The sequence below is a fragment of the Phytophthora infestans genome, genomic scaffold (genome assembly GCF_000142945.1).
Source record: "Phytophthora infestans T30-4 supercont1.7 genomic scaffold, whole genome shotgun sequence".
NCBI classification, from domain to species: domain Eukaryota; phylum Oomycota; class Peronosporomycetes; order Peronosporales; family Peronosporaceae; genus Phytophthora; species Phytophthora infestans.
In genome coordinates this window covers 660,653-680,753 of record NW_003303752.1, presented here as the reverse complement: position 1 = coordinate 680,753, position 20,101 = coordinate 660,653, and the positions used below count along the sequence as shown (strand labels likewise).

Here is a 20,101-nt window from a genome sequence, read left to right as displayed (position 1 = left end):
CCTGCCGTTTCCAACTTCACAGCGTGTTCCTCTATTTTCTCGTTTACTCGGAACGGTCCGTGCCATAGATGGGCCAGTTTGCGGGCGTACCCTTCCTTTACCCGATCCAAATACAGCCACACCTGCGATCTAACTTGGATTTGATGTGGACGGGCGTCTTCGTTGTGTCGATCCGCTCGATCTTGTATCGCACTCCGCAGCCGTTCGTTCACTTGCGATCTGGCTTGTCGTAATATTTCTGGACTTGGTATCGCCATCGTCTTGGATCTGGGTTCCTTTTCTTGGTGCTACATACCCAAATAGCTGCTTCTAAGGTGGATTTAGGATCCCAGCCATGTACCAAGTAAAATGGGGTGTCACTTCGGATCCTGTCTTGAGTGGTGTTCATCGCGAAGGGGAGTCGTTCTGCGTACTCATCCCAATCCCTCTGATCCAAATTCTGGACATACATCTTGAGTGCCCTCGTGATCGTCTGTACCATGCGCTTGGCCGATCCGTTAGCTTGGGGACGATATGCCATGGTTGCCCGCTGTCTCTGCCCCAGGATCCGGTTGAAAGCTCGAAAGAAATCAGACATAAAGCCTGGCTCCTGTTCATGAAGAATCGTCTCCCTAGCCCCAAATCAGCGAAAGACACACTCCTCGTACGATTCGGCGATGGTCTGTGCAGTTCTGGACGCGCAAGCCTAGGCTATCACGTATCCGGTAAACAGATCCACCAAGATCAACAACTCGGTGTTTCTATTTAATGACTTGGGTAGCGAGGGGATGTGATCCATGGCTATGATTTGGAACGGGTTAGTCACTTGGACATTCCCTAGATACTCTCCTTCGACTGTGGGTCTGCCCTTGCCTGTCTCACAATTCACACATTCACCGACATATCGTTGCACACTCTTATATAGTCCCCTCCAGTGAAAACATTCTCGGATCCGTTGGTAGGTCCGACCGACTCCTTGATGTCCACCTTTTAAACTAGCGTAATAGTGATGTAGGACATCCTGTCGTAAAGTTTCCGGCATCACCAATCTCATCAATCCGTCTCAATCCTCGTTGACTCTCTTCGTAGGGGGCCAATAGAAGAGCAAATCATTCAGATCCACTGCATAATCCGTAGCGATACTACTGTAGGATTTGGTATCCTCCCGACTCAGGTCTCGTACATCTCCCATCAGATACAGCTTTAGTCCCAAGATCCACGCTTCTTCGTTGTGTGCTTTGAGGATTCGCTCAATGCGGACTCCCTTCACAAATGTTTCATCGAGAATCTGGGGGCTGGATTGAATCCTCCTTCTGGATCTAGTGATGTCGCGTCGGCGAGGCTAAACTCGTGAGTCAGACATTACATGGCTGGCATGTCAACACGCTACGAACATACAAGTTTGGAGCACAACGAAAGCTCCCATAGCGTGTGTATTGGTAGGAGGATGAGTGGCCATTTAATATACGGTAGCATTTGACGATGATCTTGCAAGTTGCGACTTCGGATGGTGTCCAGGGCTCCCTGAAAATGTTACTTTATTAAATATATTTTTTTATTTGGCAGTAAAATAATTTATTTTCGAGCTCCCTTTTCAAAATCAAATAATTTCGTCTGCGCTCTCTCCAGGTAATACCCTTAACCGGGCTCGATGGAGCCCTACGGACCAGCGGTCCAGCCGAACCGCAATCTACAATAGTCTGCCGCTCTCATTTTGATGGTTGGTTGCTGAGCTGGAACGCTGCCACAGTCCGGAAGGTTGTGCGTGGTGAGGCTCCCACCAACTAGACGAGTATCAGCCCACTGTTTATTGCATGCAATAACACCTTTATTTTTGCACCCGTGGGGCTCCAAGCACTTAAAATTATTTTTATTGCTGTTTTGTCACTCTCAATAAAAATAACATTTTCGGACCCCCTGACGGTGTCCATCATCTGAGTACACGACATCTTACTACAGTACGAAACTGCACCAAACTGATTGCGTATAATTTTGCCTTGTAAGCAAAAGTCAGGTGCTGTTTGTATTAATAGAGTCTTTTTAAGACGGCGTTTTGATTGTCAACTTGGATCAACAGATACATGTACCATAGATAGGCTTACTGTACCGGTGGCCCCATCGTTTGGCCTCGCTTTTTTTTGCTGTCTCTATCGCGACTGCGTTTATATTATTATTCCGTTGCACAATGTCCAACTTGGTCTCCAAGCATCTGATTGCATACAACTCACTTCATAGAAAGTATGATACAGTTCTGCATCCAACGTTCACGGGTATGTACCAAATGTATTTATCTAGACTCGAACACAAATCGGTAAAAGGGGTATGGACATAATTCTTGTCCCACCGTGGGGTATGACCTCCCTTTAGTTTAACCGGATTGAATCGTCAGAAACTCATATTAGACAAGTTGGAAGTCGGTTTAACGAGGTACAAACACCGATCGATAGACCTTTCTTTCATAAAAACATTTCGGAGCCAAAACCGTTCCTAGTTCAACAGCGATCCAATCTCGGATAAGACTGAAGGGCTAGTATACTAAAGTACTAGCTTCAATTGCTATGCCATGACAGTCCCACTCCACTTCTTACCTCTAGCAGTCCAAGCCAACCAAGATATAGCCTCAACCATTTTCAAGATAAAGCCCATTCAAGGCGACCATCGTTTCAACGGCTGCAGCGTTGGTAAGCGGATTCTCTTTCTCCGATAGTGAGCTGACATCTGACGAATAGAATCGAATCTAAGGTGGCAAGAACGCCGACACCAAGAAGTACCCTTTTGTAGCGGCCCTATTTGCAGACGGCACTGACGATGTACCAGTTTGCTGTGGTACCCTGATCGCACCGCAGTCCGTCCTCACTACTGTGTACTGTCTCGATGTGGCTCCAGTTCGATTTTTCTCGGGGTTCGGCAGATCAAAGGTGGAAAAGTTGAGAAGATTCGTGCCATAGAGGCTTTTCGTCATCCACTCTACAACTCAACGTGGTCCACATACGACGTCGCGTTGCTCAATTTCGAGAAGCCATCCACGCATTCGTCAGTGCGTCTTGGTGACGCCGGCGGATCGGACAACAAGCCTGGCACAATGGCTACTGTGCTGGGGTGGGGTATAATGAGCGGGGAAGATTTTGCCCAATTACTTCAGTCTGCGGATGCCGAGATTATTCCTGACACAGAGTGTGCCAAATACGCTAAACCTGCAATAGGAAAACTCTTAAACAGGTGCTTACACGACTTTCATCAACTCGATACTGATGCTATGTTGTGTGCGGGGGCCAAACGTGGGAAGGGTATGTGTGGTGGCGATATCGGGGGACCCCTAGTTACCAACAATGGTGTGGTTGTAGGTATTGCATCTGCCCTCTTTACTTCCGCTGACTGACTATGTCATGGACAAATCTCAGTAACAAGTGAGAACAAAGTATTGGCGTTGAGTGAAGGCTAAATAAAAGCGAATTGGCGGATACGTTCTTCTTCGTTTTGTGTCACGAAGTAGTGAGGAAGCGTAGGAGCGTAGACGGCGAGTACGGCGCAGTAGACAGATGTAGGGGAGGAGAGGAGTTGCTGCTCGAAAGCAAAGTGATTAATCAGTTAGAGTTGGCGGCGGCAAGCTAGAAGCTGCCGCACAACCAGTAGTTCTTGACAACCGGATATTGACGCACGTATCCAGGTCCCATTCTAAAACATATATTTCTCAAATCCTGTCTATATCTGTAACTACCAATGAAAGCCAACGATTCCTAAATCTTGTCTTTGTCGAAAATTTCGCACAGCGTCCTATAATTACAATTTCCGGATGGAAGCTTGATTGTTGCTAATACATGGGATTTTGAGCCAATAGGATTGTAGTCCGCTGTAAAGACGCGCAACCCTAAGTTTACGTCGACCAGAATATTCTGGCCAGCTGAACTCAAATAATTGACGTGGGCTGGTCACTGCCCATGCCATTGGGCCAGTAACCACCACGTCACATGACCTCCCCTTCGAAGAAGAGCCTCTCCCTAGCGAAAAGGGTTCTCTTTTCTTCTTTGACTTCCCAGTAGAGGTCGATGAGTCCGGAAATTTGCGTTAGATTCTCTACGGGCTCCAAAGTGGCTTCCTTCTTGGTTTCACCAAGCCACCAGATCTTGTACTTCGGTTTTCCATTGTACTTGCGATGTCCAATGACGGCTTCAACGAGTTGTCCTTCGGAACCGTCGGCTAACACAACCTTATCACCTTTTGCCTCCGCTTGTGGTACGGCTTCAATAGTGACGTATGGAACACGGATGCAGCTTCAATCCTTGCGAAAGGCCTAACTCATACGAGTCTCAAGACACCTTCTTTAGTACTGGGAAAGGTTTTCTCGGCGACATCCGCCAGTTCTGAGCGGAGTGGCGCCGAGTCCTTTGGCTCGCTCGATTGCATCTCCTGAACAAGATCATTCTCTGTGTAGCGGGGTACAATCCAGTGTGATCCAGGTTACATAAAAAGTGACCCGTCACTCTTGTAGACATCTGATACACGGTATCAGGTGCTCTCGGAGCCAGTCAAAGCATGACTACTTAGCTCCACTATCGGTAACCTCTAGTTTGTAAGGAACCCAGGCTAACATTACTTATAAATACATCAGTCTTACATCTACTCGTCTAAGTAGCAAATCGTTCCCACTGAGGCCGGGAACAAGTGGACTAACGTTCACTTGGGTAGCTAATAGCCATAAGCACTTCCTCTGTGCAAGGTGCTGTGTGACCCCGTCACACTCGGTCTTTCACCCTCGAACTCAAGTCAAACCCACCACCACCACTCCCGGGCAATATGGCGCCTAAATGAAATATGTGTTTACCCTAAGTTGTATCGATACTACAGCGGGTGTAGGAAATGAACGCCCCGACAGTAATATGACCTCTTGCGATCACCAGAGCAAATTAGGATGCACGAAGGGTATCGTTAGATTCGTTTAATTCTTGCGTAAGTGATGACAAAGACTCACTTAGTATAATGTGCCTTGCAAAGGGTTCCATCAGCTTTTTTTAAATGAGGAAACGAAATAATTGAATAAATACCAATCTTGATTCTGATATAACTTATAAATGCCAAGTCTATTCTGCAAATTATCTTGAAGTGGCCATTTCATTATGAAGTGTGGCTTCCTCTTCTTGCGCTGACGTAATCAAGGCGAGCAGGCATGGACATGATGAATTGTTCAATCTTCTCATCGTCCATACTCAGTCAAATGCGCTTAAGTTTTGCTTTGAAAACTTCGATTCAAGAAGCCGATGTTCGCAGCTGCAGGAGCAGCACACGATCTGCTTGGGTGATGACCAATGTTGCTGTGAATCTAGATGGTCTGCAAGAACCGGGTTGGACTGTATACTGCGGAGCAGTTTGCTAGTAGCGTTTACGGATGGTTGCAGTCATCCACGGATACGATTTCAAGGCTAGCCTCAGCTAGTTTTAGATAAAGTTCAAGTGGAGCTTTCCTGCGAAGCTAGATCAAGTCTAGCGGCTAAATGTTAATCACTTTCAAGTTTCCACTCTTCTGATCAAGTTCCAACTCAGCTGTGCTAAAGCCGGGTCCTTGCTCAGCTCCGGCTTCATGAGGAACCATAGATTCTCAATCGGGTTTAAGCCAGGACTCTGCGGAGGGTGACCGAACGACTTCAACTTCAGCTCCTTCAGCCACGACGATGTAGCCTATGCGCGTTGAGCAGGAGCATTATCTTGCACGAACAGTGTCACCTTGTAGATCCAAGAACTATTTCGTAATGGGGATGTGGGATCCAAATATGGTGCGATACTAGACACTGACAGATGCTCGAACCATGAGCGGCTTACGTGAAAATTTAAAAACGTTGGTAAGACGCACTTGTCATCAAAGGTCATATGAGATCGCCGCCAGACAGATATCCTTCCTGTCTTATCATGCAGCTCAACCGACGCTTCGTCCGAGAACAGTACCGTCCTCCACTTCTCTTCCGGACAGTCTAGAAACTAATTTGCGTATCGAAGACGCTGGCGACGGGACAAATAGGGCTTCGTCCTGACTGAGCGCCTGTGAAGACCAGCCGCTTTCACAAGTGCTCGAACTACCTCAGATGACACCTTCACCCCTAAATCCGGCGTGAGCTGTGCTGCAACCACGAAACACTAACAAAACGGTTCGCCTCCACGACGAGGACAATATGCAGATCTTCACGTGTGTCGGTGAGTGGAGTGCGTCCTGGACGCGGCACAGGCTTGCAGTGAACATTAGCCTTGTTGAAGTCAAGGATAGCCCTGGTGCTCCATCCTGGGATTAGCAACGCCTTGCTAATCGTGCGCGTAGAAATCTTAGCACGCCATTTCTGGACAACGCGGCAGCGAAGATCATGAGAGTATTCCTTGCGAATGGGTCCCATGTAAGTGGGAGCAGGGCAAAATGAAATTGAGGTCCTTTAACGACCGCCCTCTTGAGAGGTGTCCTTCGTCATGTCCATTTGCTATTAAAATGGCTCTGGAAGCGTATTGATTTGAAAAACGTCGTGCAACATTGAAATCAAATCAAAAGAAACCAATACAAGTGGTCGTTGATTTTTTTTCATAGCCACTTGTGAAACAACGCTGATTGACGAAATCTTAAGTAGAACAGTCAATTACAGTCTACCGAGTCCGACGTAGAAAATCCTTGCGTTTCCGACGATACCTTTTGCGCAATCAGCGGGTCGATATTGACTTCGGCAGCATATACTGAAGTCAAGTCATGAGGGTGGGCGCTCATTTGCTACACCCGCTGTACACTGCCACAAGCTAGGCGTAAATTTCATGTTTAGCCCACCAAAAGCCGTTTAGGATCGACAAATACTACGTACAGTACTACTTCGAAGTTGTTGTTGCTGTTGTTAAAGGCAAATACCGAACTGAGTAGTTTAAAGTCAGTTAAATATGTCCTCTAAACTCCTACTCTAGCGTTTTCCGCCTTGTTGATCAAGTGCTCCTGGTCATCCACCAGATTAACCGGTTTGGGAACGGTCCATTCTAGAACGTCACGCCGGGATAGCCGAACCGTGCAGAGTCGGTGAATATCAGCACTCCCACCCACCGCTGCACGTCGTTCCTCTTCTTGATTTCACTTGCTTCGGGAAGGAGCGCTAGCGACTCTGTTCCCAGTGCTTTCCTAAGGATGTCAGCTAACTGCTGCTTCGTGTCGATGTAGGCCACCTTGATTGTGGAACGTTCCACATTCTCTCGAATAAAGTGGTGACAGATACCCACGTGCTTGGTACTCGCGTGATATCCAGCGTTGCTTGCAAGTGCAATAGCACCTTGATTGCCTTCCCAGACTTGCGCCGCTACCGCTTGCTTGTGGCCCATGTCCTTCAGCATGACACGTGTCCACAGTACCTCTTGAGTACAAAGGCTTAGTGCCATGTACTCTTCTTCCGCTGAGCTAAGCGCAACCGCCCTCTGGTACTTGGACTTAAACACCACCGGAGCGTTCCCAATCATGACCATGACGCTAGACACGGAACGTTTGTCGTCAATGTTGCTTCCCCAGTCTAGATCTGTAAACGCTTCTGCCATGACAGCATGCGTTCCGTATCCACTCGTTCCACTTTTGTATACGATACCACGATGGCGAGTGGACTTCAAATACTGCTAAACACGAATTACTGCTTTCCTGTGTTGCGTTCCAGGATTCTCTAGGAAGCGTGACAACTGCGTGACAACGTAAGCAATGTCCGACCGAGTGCAGGTTGTGATGTACATGAGGCACCCGATGAAGGAACGATTGGATCGTGACCGCATTTCGGCACGTTCCTTTTCCGTAGTCGGCAACAACATTTTGGGCAATTTCAAGTTTTCTGCACAAGGGTTCTCCACCATCTTGGCGTTCCGTTGATTCGTTCAACAATGTCGTCAATGTATTGAGTTTGCTTGATCATCAACGTTCCACATTCTATATCGTGGTCAATCTGCATTCCCAGAATGAATTTGGCCTCGCCAAGCTCCTTCATCTTGAATGCGCCCTTCAGGGCGTCCTTGACCTCGCAAATTTCGTCGCGCATCTTAGCTGCAATGTTTATATCGTCCACATATAGCCATACGTACACGAAAGCGTTTTTGGAACGCTTGACGTAGACGCACTGGTCGGCTCCACAACTCTTGAAACCGTTTTGCAGAAACACACGGCTAAAAGGCTTGTTCCATGCACTTGCAGCTTGCTTCAAGCCGTGTATAGCCTTTAGCAGCTTGCACTTCATGCCTTCAGCTTTCTCGAGACCAAATAGAACGTCCATATAAACCAAATCCTTCAAACCACCGTTTAGGAGCGCTGTGGTGGCATCCAGCTGCTCCATAATGTAGCCGCACGTAACACAAACAACAACTACAGCTCGAATCGAGTTCATATTTGCAGCTGGAGAGCACATCTCAAAGAAGTCTATTCTAAACTTCTGCTTGAGCCCCTGCGCTACTAGGCGTGCCTTGTAACAGATAACCCGGCCGTTTTTGTCACGCTTCTTCGTGAACACCCAGAGACATCCAATGGAATGAGTTGTCATTCCACGTGGAACGTGAGTCCTAGTTCCGCTCCGGGAATGCGAATTCAGCTCCGACTGCATAGCTCGACGCCACTCTCCTGCTTCATCACTAACAATAACTTCTGCGTATGTGTTAGGCGCATCTGGGAACGCCACCTATGCTGGCCTCGTACACCAACACTGTCTCTGCGAGCAAACCATCTTCGCCGATTCTGGCACGCTTAGGAGATGGCGGTCCATCACTTTCACGTTTCAGATCTTCATTGTCACCGCTCCGAAGCAGGAAAAACGGTTCACGAGGGCGAGTGGATCGTTCCGTTTGAGGATGGAAGATCATCCGGTCCTCATGGAACGATGGAGACTGCGAATGGAACGTTGCCAAATCCAACCCATTTAACCTGGGTTCCTCAGGCGCGTGTAGCTGCTGTATTTCAGCGTTCCGTTCCGGCTCCAGATCGTCCATCTCAGTATCTTGAGCAGGCTCCTCTGTTCCTTCCATCAATTCGTCCTGAGCAGGCTGACGTTCCACTTCAGATATAACGATCGTATCATTGTTCCTCGTCACATGGATGACCGTTCCTTAAACCGGCGACTGCGTGTCATAGATTCCGCCCACTTCACGTTCGTCCATCTTGACCGCCCATGTCACCTTGATCTTCGACGCATCCATGTCGTACACACGATGTCCTTTTACGCTCTCAGCGTACCTTAGGAACGTGCTTAAAGCGCTTGGGCTCCAGCTTCGTTCTCATCATGTCGTCCACATGAGCGTACCCTTGTGATCCAAATACACGTAAATGTTCCATCCGTGGCTTCACCTGTAACGCCAGATCGTACGACGTAACTTCCGATTTGATGTGTTCGTGGAACCGTGGTGAGATACACCGCAGTACTAACCGCTTCCGCCCACCACTGCGTCGACATAGACTTGTAGTGCAGCATGCTCATGATGGTATGGTTCATGCGCTCTGCCACTCCGTTCTGCTGAAAGCTGTATGGAACGCTACGCTAATGCACGATACCGTTCCGTTTGCATAGCTCCAAAACTGTCTTGTTCATGAATTCCGTTATATTATCGGAACGGAGACATTGTAGACGTCTCCCTACTCGGTTTCGTACAATGCATTGAACTCTTTCAGGTTACTGCCGGCCTCGCTCTTGCTCTTCATAAAGTACGCAACGACAAACCTTGCGTAGTCGTCTACGAACGTCAGAACACATTTGGCACCACCTTTTGATATCGTTCTCATTGGACCTATTACGTCCGTGTGTACTAGCTCCAACACACGCGTCGTTCTCGTTAGCGATCGTGACAAGAGCGTCGTCACGGTCTGTTTTCTCTTCATATATCCATTGTACAAAGTCTTGTTCCCATTTATCACATGTGGGATACCAATTGTGGAACCTTGAGTCTTCGTCAGCGGGTCGTTGTTGGGGTGACCCATGCGAGCGTGCCAAAGCTCCCACTCGCTGTCAGGACCGGCGTGTTGCACCAAGTGTGCCTCCTTCTGTTGACTGTCTAGCAGGAACGCCTTATCGACCTTCTTCCCTGACGCTATTGCAGCGTTCCGTCCCCAAATTACCCTGCTGGAACGCTGAACGCCACGCTCATGCCTCGTTGCGCGAGTTTCCCGACCGACAATAACCGTCTATCGAGCTCCGGAATGTGGACCACGTCCACCACTCGGATGCGTTTACCGTCCAAAAAAACAGTCAACTTGACCGTTCCAGTTCCTGCAACGCGCAGCTTCTTACCATCTGAAATTGTGACGTTGGTGCCACTGACTAGTACCTCGCACCCAAATAGGTCGTTCCGGAGAGGGGTTATGTGCGACGTCGCACCACTATCAAGCAGCTACCTGGCCGAGCGTTCCCCCCCTCACCCCACCAACGACACCGCATCGTCTTGACGGCTCTTCTTCGCAGCAGGACAGTCCCGCTTCATGTGACCCACTTGGTCAAAATTGAAATACTTTCCCTTAAAACCAACGTTCCGTTTGGGACCGTTCCATTTTCGACTGTTCCCTTGGCCGTTCCGGAACTTGCCTGCGTTCCCATTCACTTGGAACGCTTTCTCCGTGGTCTCCCTCTTTTCGAGTCGCTCGTACTCCTTTAACAGCTTTTCCTTGGCCTTGATAAGCGTCACACCATGGCGTTCTCCACGATAGACGGAATGAGCTCGTACTCAACGGGGAGGCTGCTCAGCAGCACCACCAGCTGGCGTGCCTCGTCCAGGGGCTCTCCCAGCGTCTGCAACCCGACAAACAGCTCGTCAAACGTATCCAGATGCTTGGCCATAGCCGATCCACTCTCTATCTTGAGCTCGAGGAGGCGACGCGTCATCGCTACGCGGTTGTGGAGCGTGGTGCAGTTGTAGAATCCTCGCAGCGCTCCCCAAGCTTCTATGGAACGAGTGGCCGACTGAACCTTGGTCTGATGCTGGAGTTCCACTCCCTGGGCGATGATGCCGAGCGCCTTGGCATCATTGACGAGCCACGCCTCGGTGATCTCGTTCTCCGACTTGACGGCTTAAATTTGCGCAAGCTGGCCCTTCCTGGCTAGCGTCATGCGCATATTGTGCTCCCAGTGAAAATAGTTCCCACTCCCGAGGAGGACTTCTGCGCGCTTGGTCTTCGTCATGTTTTGGAACGTTCCGGTAGAGTTAAGAGTTGCGGCTGTTAGCCTGTTGTTGTTGTTAAAGGCAAATGCCGAAGTGAGTAGTTTAAAGTCAATTTAATCTGCTCTCTAAACTTCTACTCTAGCGATGTCCTCTTAGTTGTCCTCTTGTCAAGTGCTCCTGGCCATCCACCAGATTAACCGGTTTGGGAACGGTCCATCCTGGAACGTTCAGCAGGTTAACTAAACCGTGCAGAGTCGGTGTGAATTAACACTCTCAAATACGAAATTTTCTCGTTACGGAACCGTTTTAGTACGACTCTGTTCCATCTCAAATCTAACACTTCTCCTTTACTGACATATTTGCTAAACTAATGGTGTGATTTAGCCGAACCGTACAGAGTCGGTGAAAATCAACAGAAGTAGTACATGTACTTCTGAACAGTTAGTATTAAAAATAACGGCTACTGAACAAAAAAGTGTCAAAGTTATATGGCTTGCAGTAATAAAAAGAAAAAAGAAACTTGGTACAAACAGCGGCAACATTGCAACTGGCGATGTAGATATGGCGTGTATCGGCACATTGCTTAGCCAACGAGTTTTGCAAGAGTACTGTTGATCTTCTCTATCGTTGAAACAATTCAACATCATATCCCTTTTTACGATTTCTGAGGAAATATGTAAAAATAAATGCGTTTATTACTCGTTATCCCTGGCGTGCATATTTTTACGGCTGTACCGATCCGGAGATCTTCACCCTGTTGCTCCTATATAGCGTTTGCACTAATTACATTAACCTCCCTGTTACCAACGTCATAAGTTATGACATAGTCCAAATTGTACGTCGTAACTTACGACATAGTGTTTTCTTCATATAGGAGTTGGCTCGGAAACGGCGACCTGATACTGAAATCAAATCAAATTTGGGGCCGATCGGATATAAGGCTGGAGAGGTTTTTGCTGCACACACAAAGCCAGTACGAGGGAAAGGGTTCAAGTGCACCTTTCCAACTGTCATCATTTGATGAGTGGCCAGAAGTCTTCGGGCACTCTCAGCCATTCGAGATTTTGCCGGCTGAGACGTAAGCAAAATGCCGGTCTCTGTGAGCGCAAGGACCAAAGCTGAGGCTCAAGCGTCGGTGTCAGCGCCCGCCCTGGATCCGCGCCTGGTAGACTTCGGCCACCTGTGGCGCCAGCTCAAGGCCGCGGGGTGGCGGTCGAAGCCTCCCACCGGACTGTCAAACGATTAAGCGTACGTCAGGCCGTCAAACGAGGTTCCTGCAGAAGGCGAGATTGTGTTTTTCGGTGTGGTGTGCTGTTGCAGTATTACTATGCGTCATTTCTAACTTAGTTTGTGGTAGGTGAGAGAGCGGTGGTGGAGCACGCGATCGCAACCGGACTGATTCAGGATGAAGAGGACAACAGCAGTGGCGAGGAGAGTGGAGATGGCGGTGAGGGCAAGAACGGTGGGGGCGGTGAAGCTGAGAGCGGTGGCGGCGGTGAAGCTGTGAGCGGTGGAGGTGGTGAAGCGGAGAGCGGTGGGGGCGACAGCGGTGATGGAGATAGCGGTGATGGAGATATGGTGCGAGCGTCGCAGATTGAATGCAATGTGGCCCTCTCGGCCAACACAGTCGACGCGCTGTTTGGAAGTGACAGCAAGGACGATGGCACACCTGCGTTGTCGCAGAACGCGGTTGGGAGAGCTTTCGGGCTATCCCCGCTACGTGATGACGCGGTGCATGACTCAGAACAGAGTGTCGTGATCGAAGCTTTCCAGCGGCTGCTCTCGGAGACGGGGCCCGACCTAGACTCTGAGGACGACACGGTGGAGGAGCCGAGAGACGCCAGCGAGGGTGACGACGCTGGAGGACCAGTTGTACCACGCGATCCAGCTGATGTAAACTTGATAAAGGCTGGAGATCTGAGAGAGGAGTATGGGAGTCTGAGTTCAGGCTCCGACTACGGCCAGTTTTCTGACGACGAAGACGTGGAGCCTGTCCGTCCTGATCCAGACGAGGACGTCAGCGGTCGTGCAAGGTGTGCTCGCTGTATCGAGGCGAGCTCAAAAAGTCGTTCCAGACGACCTACTACTGCCCGGACTGCTCCAACGGCGACGCCAAGTTCTACCTGTGTGGCAAGGCGCGCAGAGGTGGCGACAAGACTTGCTTCCAAGTGTGGCACGAGGACTTCGCGTGCGGTGACAGGATCCCAGCACACCTTTGCAAGCGAGTCGTGCTGCACCGCGCTCCCAAAACCGTCGGCGTCCGCAAGAAGACTCGTCGTGAGATTCTCCGCGAAGACAATGAGGGTCCTGACGAGGAGGCCGAGCCGTGAATGCGAAGGAGCGCCAGACGATGGGAACAGCTAAGGATACTGTTTTTTTTATAAATAGTTGTTGCTCTTTCTTGATTTCTGTCGGTAACTGCCAAAAAATGGATTTGCCGTAATTAAAATAAAAGGTGTTTTCGTCGGCAACGGCAAATCTAGTTTTTGCCGTTGTCGACGAAAAGAATATTTTTATTCTGTTTTGGTTTATTTTTATGTGAGGGCCCTCCCAGCTGGAGGGCCCTCCTTAGTTTTCCCCCTGACGATAGTGTGTTCATTGCTTCATAAATGTGACGTCCTTTACCATATGCTCGGTGTCTGTTCCTCTTTTAGCATGTCAGTCATCGAAAAGCCCTGCTCTATGTGTGCATTCGCTTGCGTCTTCCGTTTTAATTTTTATGTTCACTCTTACAAAGTCGTAAGTGTCGGTGTCCGTGTCGTTTGGGTCATCCTTACGTCGTATGATATACGACGTAAGGTGTCAAAACCTTTGAGAACGTATACATCCCATCGTTTTGGATAGGCAAGCGGAAGATACAGCACCATACAAACGCGCTGGTAAAAGCTACGCCGTAAGTTATGACGTAAAATTAGTGGTTCACGGGCTCATTTTACAGTAACAGAGGGGCTAATTCTCGACTGAGATCTGCCCAATTACTAAAAACTAAGATGTATTCACTCCAGTACTTCGTTAATTATGTAAGTGCATTTTGCAACGATTAAGATAGCTAGCTATCTGATATTGTATCAGGGCAGGCAACAAAATGTCCTTGTGTTATTAAAAAAGCACACAAAATTGTAATAACAGCTTTCATTTTGTCGTTTCCCGTAGCACAGTTAAAGCCATCGAATCTCCCTGTCACGACCTAGCATGCACGAAAGGAGCTGTAAGCTCGGACAATCTCAGCTTTTGCTGGCCTTCTTCATCAAAGTTATTCGAGTCGAGCCAGCGCTCGAATGCCTTTTTGAGCCCCCTATTCCAGTCCCGGTCAATGATCGCAAACCATGTTGTGCTGCGGTCGCGACCCTTGTACACAATGGCTTGGCGAAACAAACCTTCGTATGTGAACCCGAAGCGGATAGCGGCGTTTCGCGACGGGTAGTTGTAGCTGTCACACTTCCACTCGAGACGGCGGTAGCCGAGCTGGAAGGCCTTGACAGCCAGAAGAAAGATAGCTTCTGTTGCAGCTCGGGTCTTAACTAGTGCGAGAGAATAGTAGACGTGGCCGACCTCCACAACACCGTTCTAAGGGTCAATACGGAGATAGGATACGAATCCTACAGCATGTCCATCGACGATGATGGCGTAGAACTGAGGGTCTTTCGAATGTTCTGAATTCTTGCACCAATTCTTGAACTCGTCAAAGCTCAAAATGAGCCGTATGGCATGTACGTCCAGCGGCTATTATCGGGGTCCGCCGCCAGGGCGGTCCAAATCTCTTTGGCGAGCTTGCAGTGGTTCAAGCTGACAGTAGTCCCCCTTCATTGTCAAGTGTGAGGGAAACGGAGGAGGATTCCAGTCGTCCAACGAGAGGCCAACAGCTTGTCCGAAAGCGTTAACTGTAGACATGACGAGCTGAATGGAAAGGCAGCAACGAGTGTGACCAAGGTGGGTGAAGATGAAGTGAGTCAGCCGAGACTTTGCAGTCTGCTGAAGGCTACAGTATTTTAATCTGCGGTACAGATGTTAGCCGTACGATTTCAATTTTTATATAATCACTTCGTACGTAATCATCTTAAGATGGCCTGGAGAGTCGAAGTTTTTTTTATATAATATTGTTTAGACTACAGTACGCTCGATAAAAAAATGTGGCATTGATACACGTGTAGTAAAATAAATCACCCCAAAGTTTCCGGAGCTGCACGATATATCCAGAGTCGTGCAGGAGGGACGAATACGCACAACTATATAATACAGGATTCTGACTAAACTTGCCTAGAACAGTGCATCTTCTGGGCGTGCATTGCAATGCCCTATTTTATTAATGTGGTCCTGATAAATTTACGCTTGATTTTCGATGGGGATACTAATTAATACTACTTCCGCTCGGAAAATAAATCACCTTCCCTAAAATGCCACATTAGCTATGCCAAGCAAGACTGCATTCAAGGAGCTTTGACCTTTGAGTATAGACCCGGGCTTTAATGCTCAAATTGCTCAACTGCGGTCCACTACACTATCACATGCAATAATTGGGGGTCGTTGCAAGCTGTCTAGCAGCTAACGTTGCCTTCAGCAGGCAGCGCAGCGCACATCAACGTCTGTCACGACGGACACACGATTAAGATCATTAATAGCGAAAGAGATGCCCTTGCTGACTCATCTGTCCTCACGCATTCCACCCTTAGCTGTAGGGGCCTCCGTTCACCACCACAGCGCCGTCGCTCCTTATGTCCCTTTGCTGATCTTGCGAAGTGAGCGATGCAAATAGGCGAGAGATTCAAACAGCCAACAGTTTTGCACGGAATATATCGCCTTAGACGGGTATCCGTTTAGCACACTGCTTAAACACTTTTACAGGGGTATGAAGTTTAAGCAGTCTGTAATCGTTTGGGTAAGGTGATTTATTAGAGAGGTTGTGCAACTATTACAAAACTGCGAAATTGCCCAGTCAGGAGATATCCGATTTAAAGGGGATTGTTCGTTAGAAAAACCTTGTGCTGCTGTCATCTTCAAAAATAACAGGAAGGAATGGACAGTGAGAGCAGTATCTCTGAAGATGATGATGTTGTGGTTGTGCTCCTCATGCGCGAAGCCAATCGACCTTCACGTTCCCGGTTCAATTTTGAACGATCTCAGACTGATCCAGTCTGGCGCGAGAAGTTCCGATTTGACAAGTAGGAAATTATGCTGCTTGTACAGCTTTTGAATCTACCTGAGCCTTTCCCTACTACACAGCGATATTATGTTGCAGCGCTTGAAGCGCTATGTATCTTCCTACGGCGAATTGCTTACACAGTACGGCTCGGCGACTTAGAAGACCTATTCGGACGTGATATCACTGCGATTTCGTCCATTTCTAATGCCGTTCTTGACTTTATTTACGACAAATTCAACTATCTCCTCGAATTCGACCACTCAAGGTGCACAGTTATCGGCAGACGAACAAGAGTTTAACGCGCGCATGAGTTCGGCTCGAGTAAGCGTTAAATGGGGCTTTGGTAAAGTTATTCGCTACTGGGCTTTCGTTGATTTTGCAAGATGTACGTCGCTGGTGCGTTTTTTACAAACGTACACACTTGCCTGCGTGGCAGCCAGACCTCATCATTCTTTGCAATGACACCATCAACAGTTGAACGGTACTTAGGACTTCAATAAGCATCTCAACTTTTATTTGGATATTTTTTTCTATCAACTGAACCATAAGACCCATTTGCGATGACATCATCGCTAGCATTCTGTCTGTTTTGTCCTTGTCTTGCTGTTGCCGCTGCTCTTTAAGCGCGAGTCTTCGTTTGTCAAGTTGTAGTTGCCGCTCTTTCAACGAGTGTCTATTGTTGCGCGATGAAGCGCGGTCCTCGAGGAAACCTAGCAATGCATCCGTACTTGACCGCTTTTTCTTTTTGGTTGAAGGTGGCGTAGCTAACTCCGTGTCTGAGCTGAGAGATCGTTTGCTACGCATGCCTTGCATGGCGCTACGAACTATGTCAGCAGACGCAGCTTCACAACGCTCAGCATCTAGTTTTTCTTTTTCAGTTTTGCCTTTTGTTGTGCATGTCCCTCTGTCTACATATAAGAAAGAGAATGACTTAGCTTTACGCAGATTAAGAAACACAACATTACATCGTACCAGCGCAAAACAGTCTGTAAGTAGCTGCTCTCGTTCTTCGTAGTCTTCTGTTGTACCTGATGCCCTTAACGACTCCAACTCCTCTCGTTTGTATATTTTTATGAGCGTGTAAAAGCGACGACGACACGCTTTGCCGTCGGCAGTGCACAATGGCAGAGCTGCTTTTATCCCACTGGCGACCTTGCCCCATGATGCCTCTGTTTTGCCATGCCCAGCTGCCCATGGCGTATGCTTGATCACCTCCTTTAACAGAATGACGTCGCTGGAGGGGAGAAAGCGAAAGGCCTTCTTTCTCTTTTTCTGCGCGGAGTCATCAGCCGCGTCGCCAGAAGCTCCGTCAGCTGTATCGGTGTTCGCGACGTCCCCCCCCCAGGAGCGCAATCTTTATCTGTTGCTTCTAGAGCTTCGTCAGTGAGGGTGCTTGCTCCTGCTTCCATGGCGCTGCGTCAGATCAAGGCGTTTTTGCTTCTGCTACTGTTCGTGGTCAGTGAATGGTCTGTCATTTGCGTGTACAGTGAGCAAGGCATCACTGTGCTTTGTCTTAACCAGTTTTGACAGTGAATCTCCTACCCCTAAGTCATAGCAGCTCACGAGGCAAACTCACTGTTATATGACAGCAGAACAACCTCTCTATTTTCCGAGCGGAGTTAGGACTGTATAAAATTTGAAACATGCCACTGTCCTCTTAGAACAACATCGTATGTCCCTTCTTCACGTCATTACTGATACACGCCGACCCTTATTAGCGCAGCAGTTGAAATATGTTTCACGGCTTATTGTCGTTTGACAGCCTCGCCTTGAACAGTCTACTGTAGTGGTCCATCATCTGACCCGATTTGTCCGAGCTCAACCAATGGGCGATGGACAGGGGTTGTTTCTTCTCGTCAAGCCATCTCGTGAGCAGCAATAGCTCCAAGTTTGTGGCAATTGTATTCGTGGTCGGATCCTTCTTGGCTGCGACGAGCATCTCAACTAGGGCCTTATCGACGTAGTTTTTCCTGAGCGTGTTGAGCATTGTCATCTTCTGTCCGGGATACTTTTCGTTGACGTATCAGACCCAAAAAGACAAGACTGGATCCGAGAGAAGTGGTCCTGGTTGCTCATAAATCGTTTTCAGCCCTATGAACTGAAATACTTCACTGGGCGTAAGTGTTTGTTCGTCTAGCTTTGCAAACAGATTATTCTTCATTTGTATGGAAAAAGCTTTTGTTGATTTGTCGCTCTGTCCCGCCTCAAGTATGTGCGCCAGGCCACCATATCCCAGTCCGTCAAACAACTTATCGAACAGCTTCTTCGGCTGTTCATTGCCACTTTCCATATGCTTGAGCCAGGATCGCAAGACCTGCTCTGAGGGGAATTTACCCTTGGCAGGCTGAAGTAAGTGGAACACGTCTAACGGAGACATACCGAGATGCTTCCAGTCCGTCATTCGCTGATTTTGCAATACCGCAGTAAGCGTATTCGCGGAGTGGTCTTTCATAGCGATGTTAAGTATTGATGACAGCTGAGCGTCCCCCTAGTGGGAGGTTAGTACTGAGAAGGCTGAGCCTGCTTGTAGTGGGTCCTTCAATTGTTCGAGTGTTTGCGCCATACCTTTCTCACCAAGGCCACGAGATAGTATCTCAATAAAATTCGAATTTATCTTGTAGTTTTGAGAGTGGAAATCATCCACATACTTGAGCCAAACAGGAAAAACGGGATCCAGGAGCGTATCACTTTTGGAAAGGTGAATTAGCTCGAAGACGTCCAGCGGCGTTTTCTTAAGTTGTTTCCAATCTTGTAGTCGCTGCGCCTGCAATTCCAGCGCAAGCGCCTTCGTGTTTTGATCTTTCACGGCGGCTTTTTTTTTAAGCATTTCTGAAAGCTTAGCGCTACCAAAGCGATCGATTAGCAGAGATGCCGCCGAAACTCGTTCTGGATTGGGCTTCTTCGTATTCAAGTCATTCACATATTTCACCCAAAGAAGAAAATTCGGGTTTGTCAACAAATTTCGCTGTACTAGCTGTAGTCCCAGCATTTCAAACACTTTACCTCCGGACACGCTGTGTTTGAGCCAATCGTGGAGTTTTGGCTGGCTCAGAATTTTGTTGATCCTTGTCTTAATCTTCGCAATAATAGGATTCGCACCAAAGTTGAGCCCCCTCTCGTCGTTATTCTGATCAATGCCAGCAATCGTGTCGAACCTTACGAACCTCGCTGCAGGACCATTGACCTTCGTGGCGTCAGCGCCAACCACTGCCGAGAGAGCCGTAATTACTAGAAGTATGACTGCAGTGCGCTGAATAGCGACAACCATCGCACAATGTAGCCAACTAAGCGCTTAAAGGTAGATTGCGAAGTTAGTTTATTGAAAGCAAACGATTATCGTTTCTACTTCCTACTCTTCACTGGCGGCGTGCTTCGGGGCAGCACTCGCCACCAACCGTTGTTCCTTGATTATGCACCGCTGTTGACGCGGCACGAGGGCTCACTAAAGAACTCTCTTGGTCATCTTATAGATCAGCAGCAGGCTTTAAGACTGACGAGTATTTGCTGTAGTATTTCACTGTCATTCAGACAAATGCGGTCGAGATTGAAAACTGCAGACGGTTGCAGCTGTTTAATGTTGAAAAAACGAAATCAAGGTATTTGTTCTTGCTCTCTACCGATAGCCTCGTCTACATCGTGCGTCTAGTAAACCTACCGCCTGTAACGCTGAATTAATGCGCTCAGAAGTGCCAACTCACGACGCCAACTGTCCCGTACCCGGGAACTAAGTGGTCATTCCAGGAGCTGTGCATCCCGGCGGGATTACCCGAGACCATGTGGCTACTCCTCGCCCGGCCGTCCCGTCAGGATGGTTCCCGTTGAACTTGACGGCTCATGTGCCCCTGACCGAGCCCGTTAGAGTGG

At 48.4% G+C, this 20,101-nt stretch overlaps 1 protein-coding gene across 1 annotated transcript; it reads right to left on the bottom strand.

Moving 5' to 3' along the window:
• Window positions 1-18,725: 18,725 nt before the first annotated feature.
• PITG_05133 (secreted RxLR effector peptide protein, putative) lies at window positions 18,726-19,505 on the bottom strand (the record flags this gene model as incomplete). Its single annotated transcript, XM_002998785.1, has 1 exon — window positions 18,726-19,505. The coding sequence occupies one exon, from the start codon at window positions 19,503-19,505 to the stop codon at window positions 18,726-18,728; it is 780 nt and encodes a 259-aa protein (XP_002998831.1).
• Window positions 19,506-20,101: the final 596 nt, after the last annotated feature.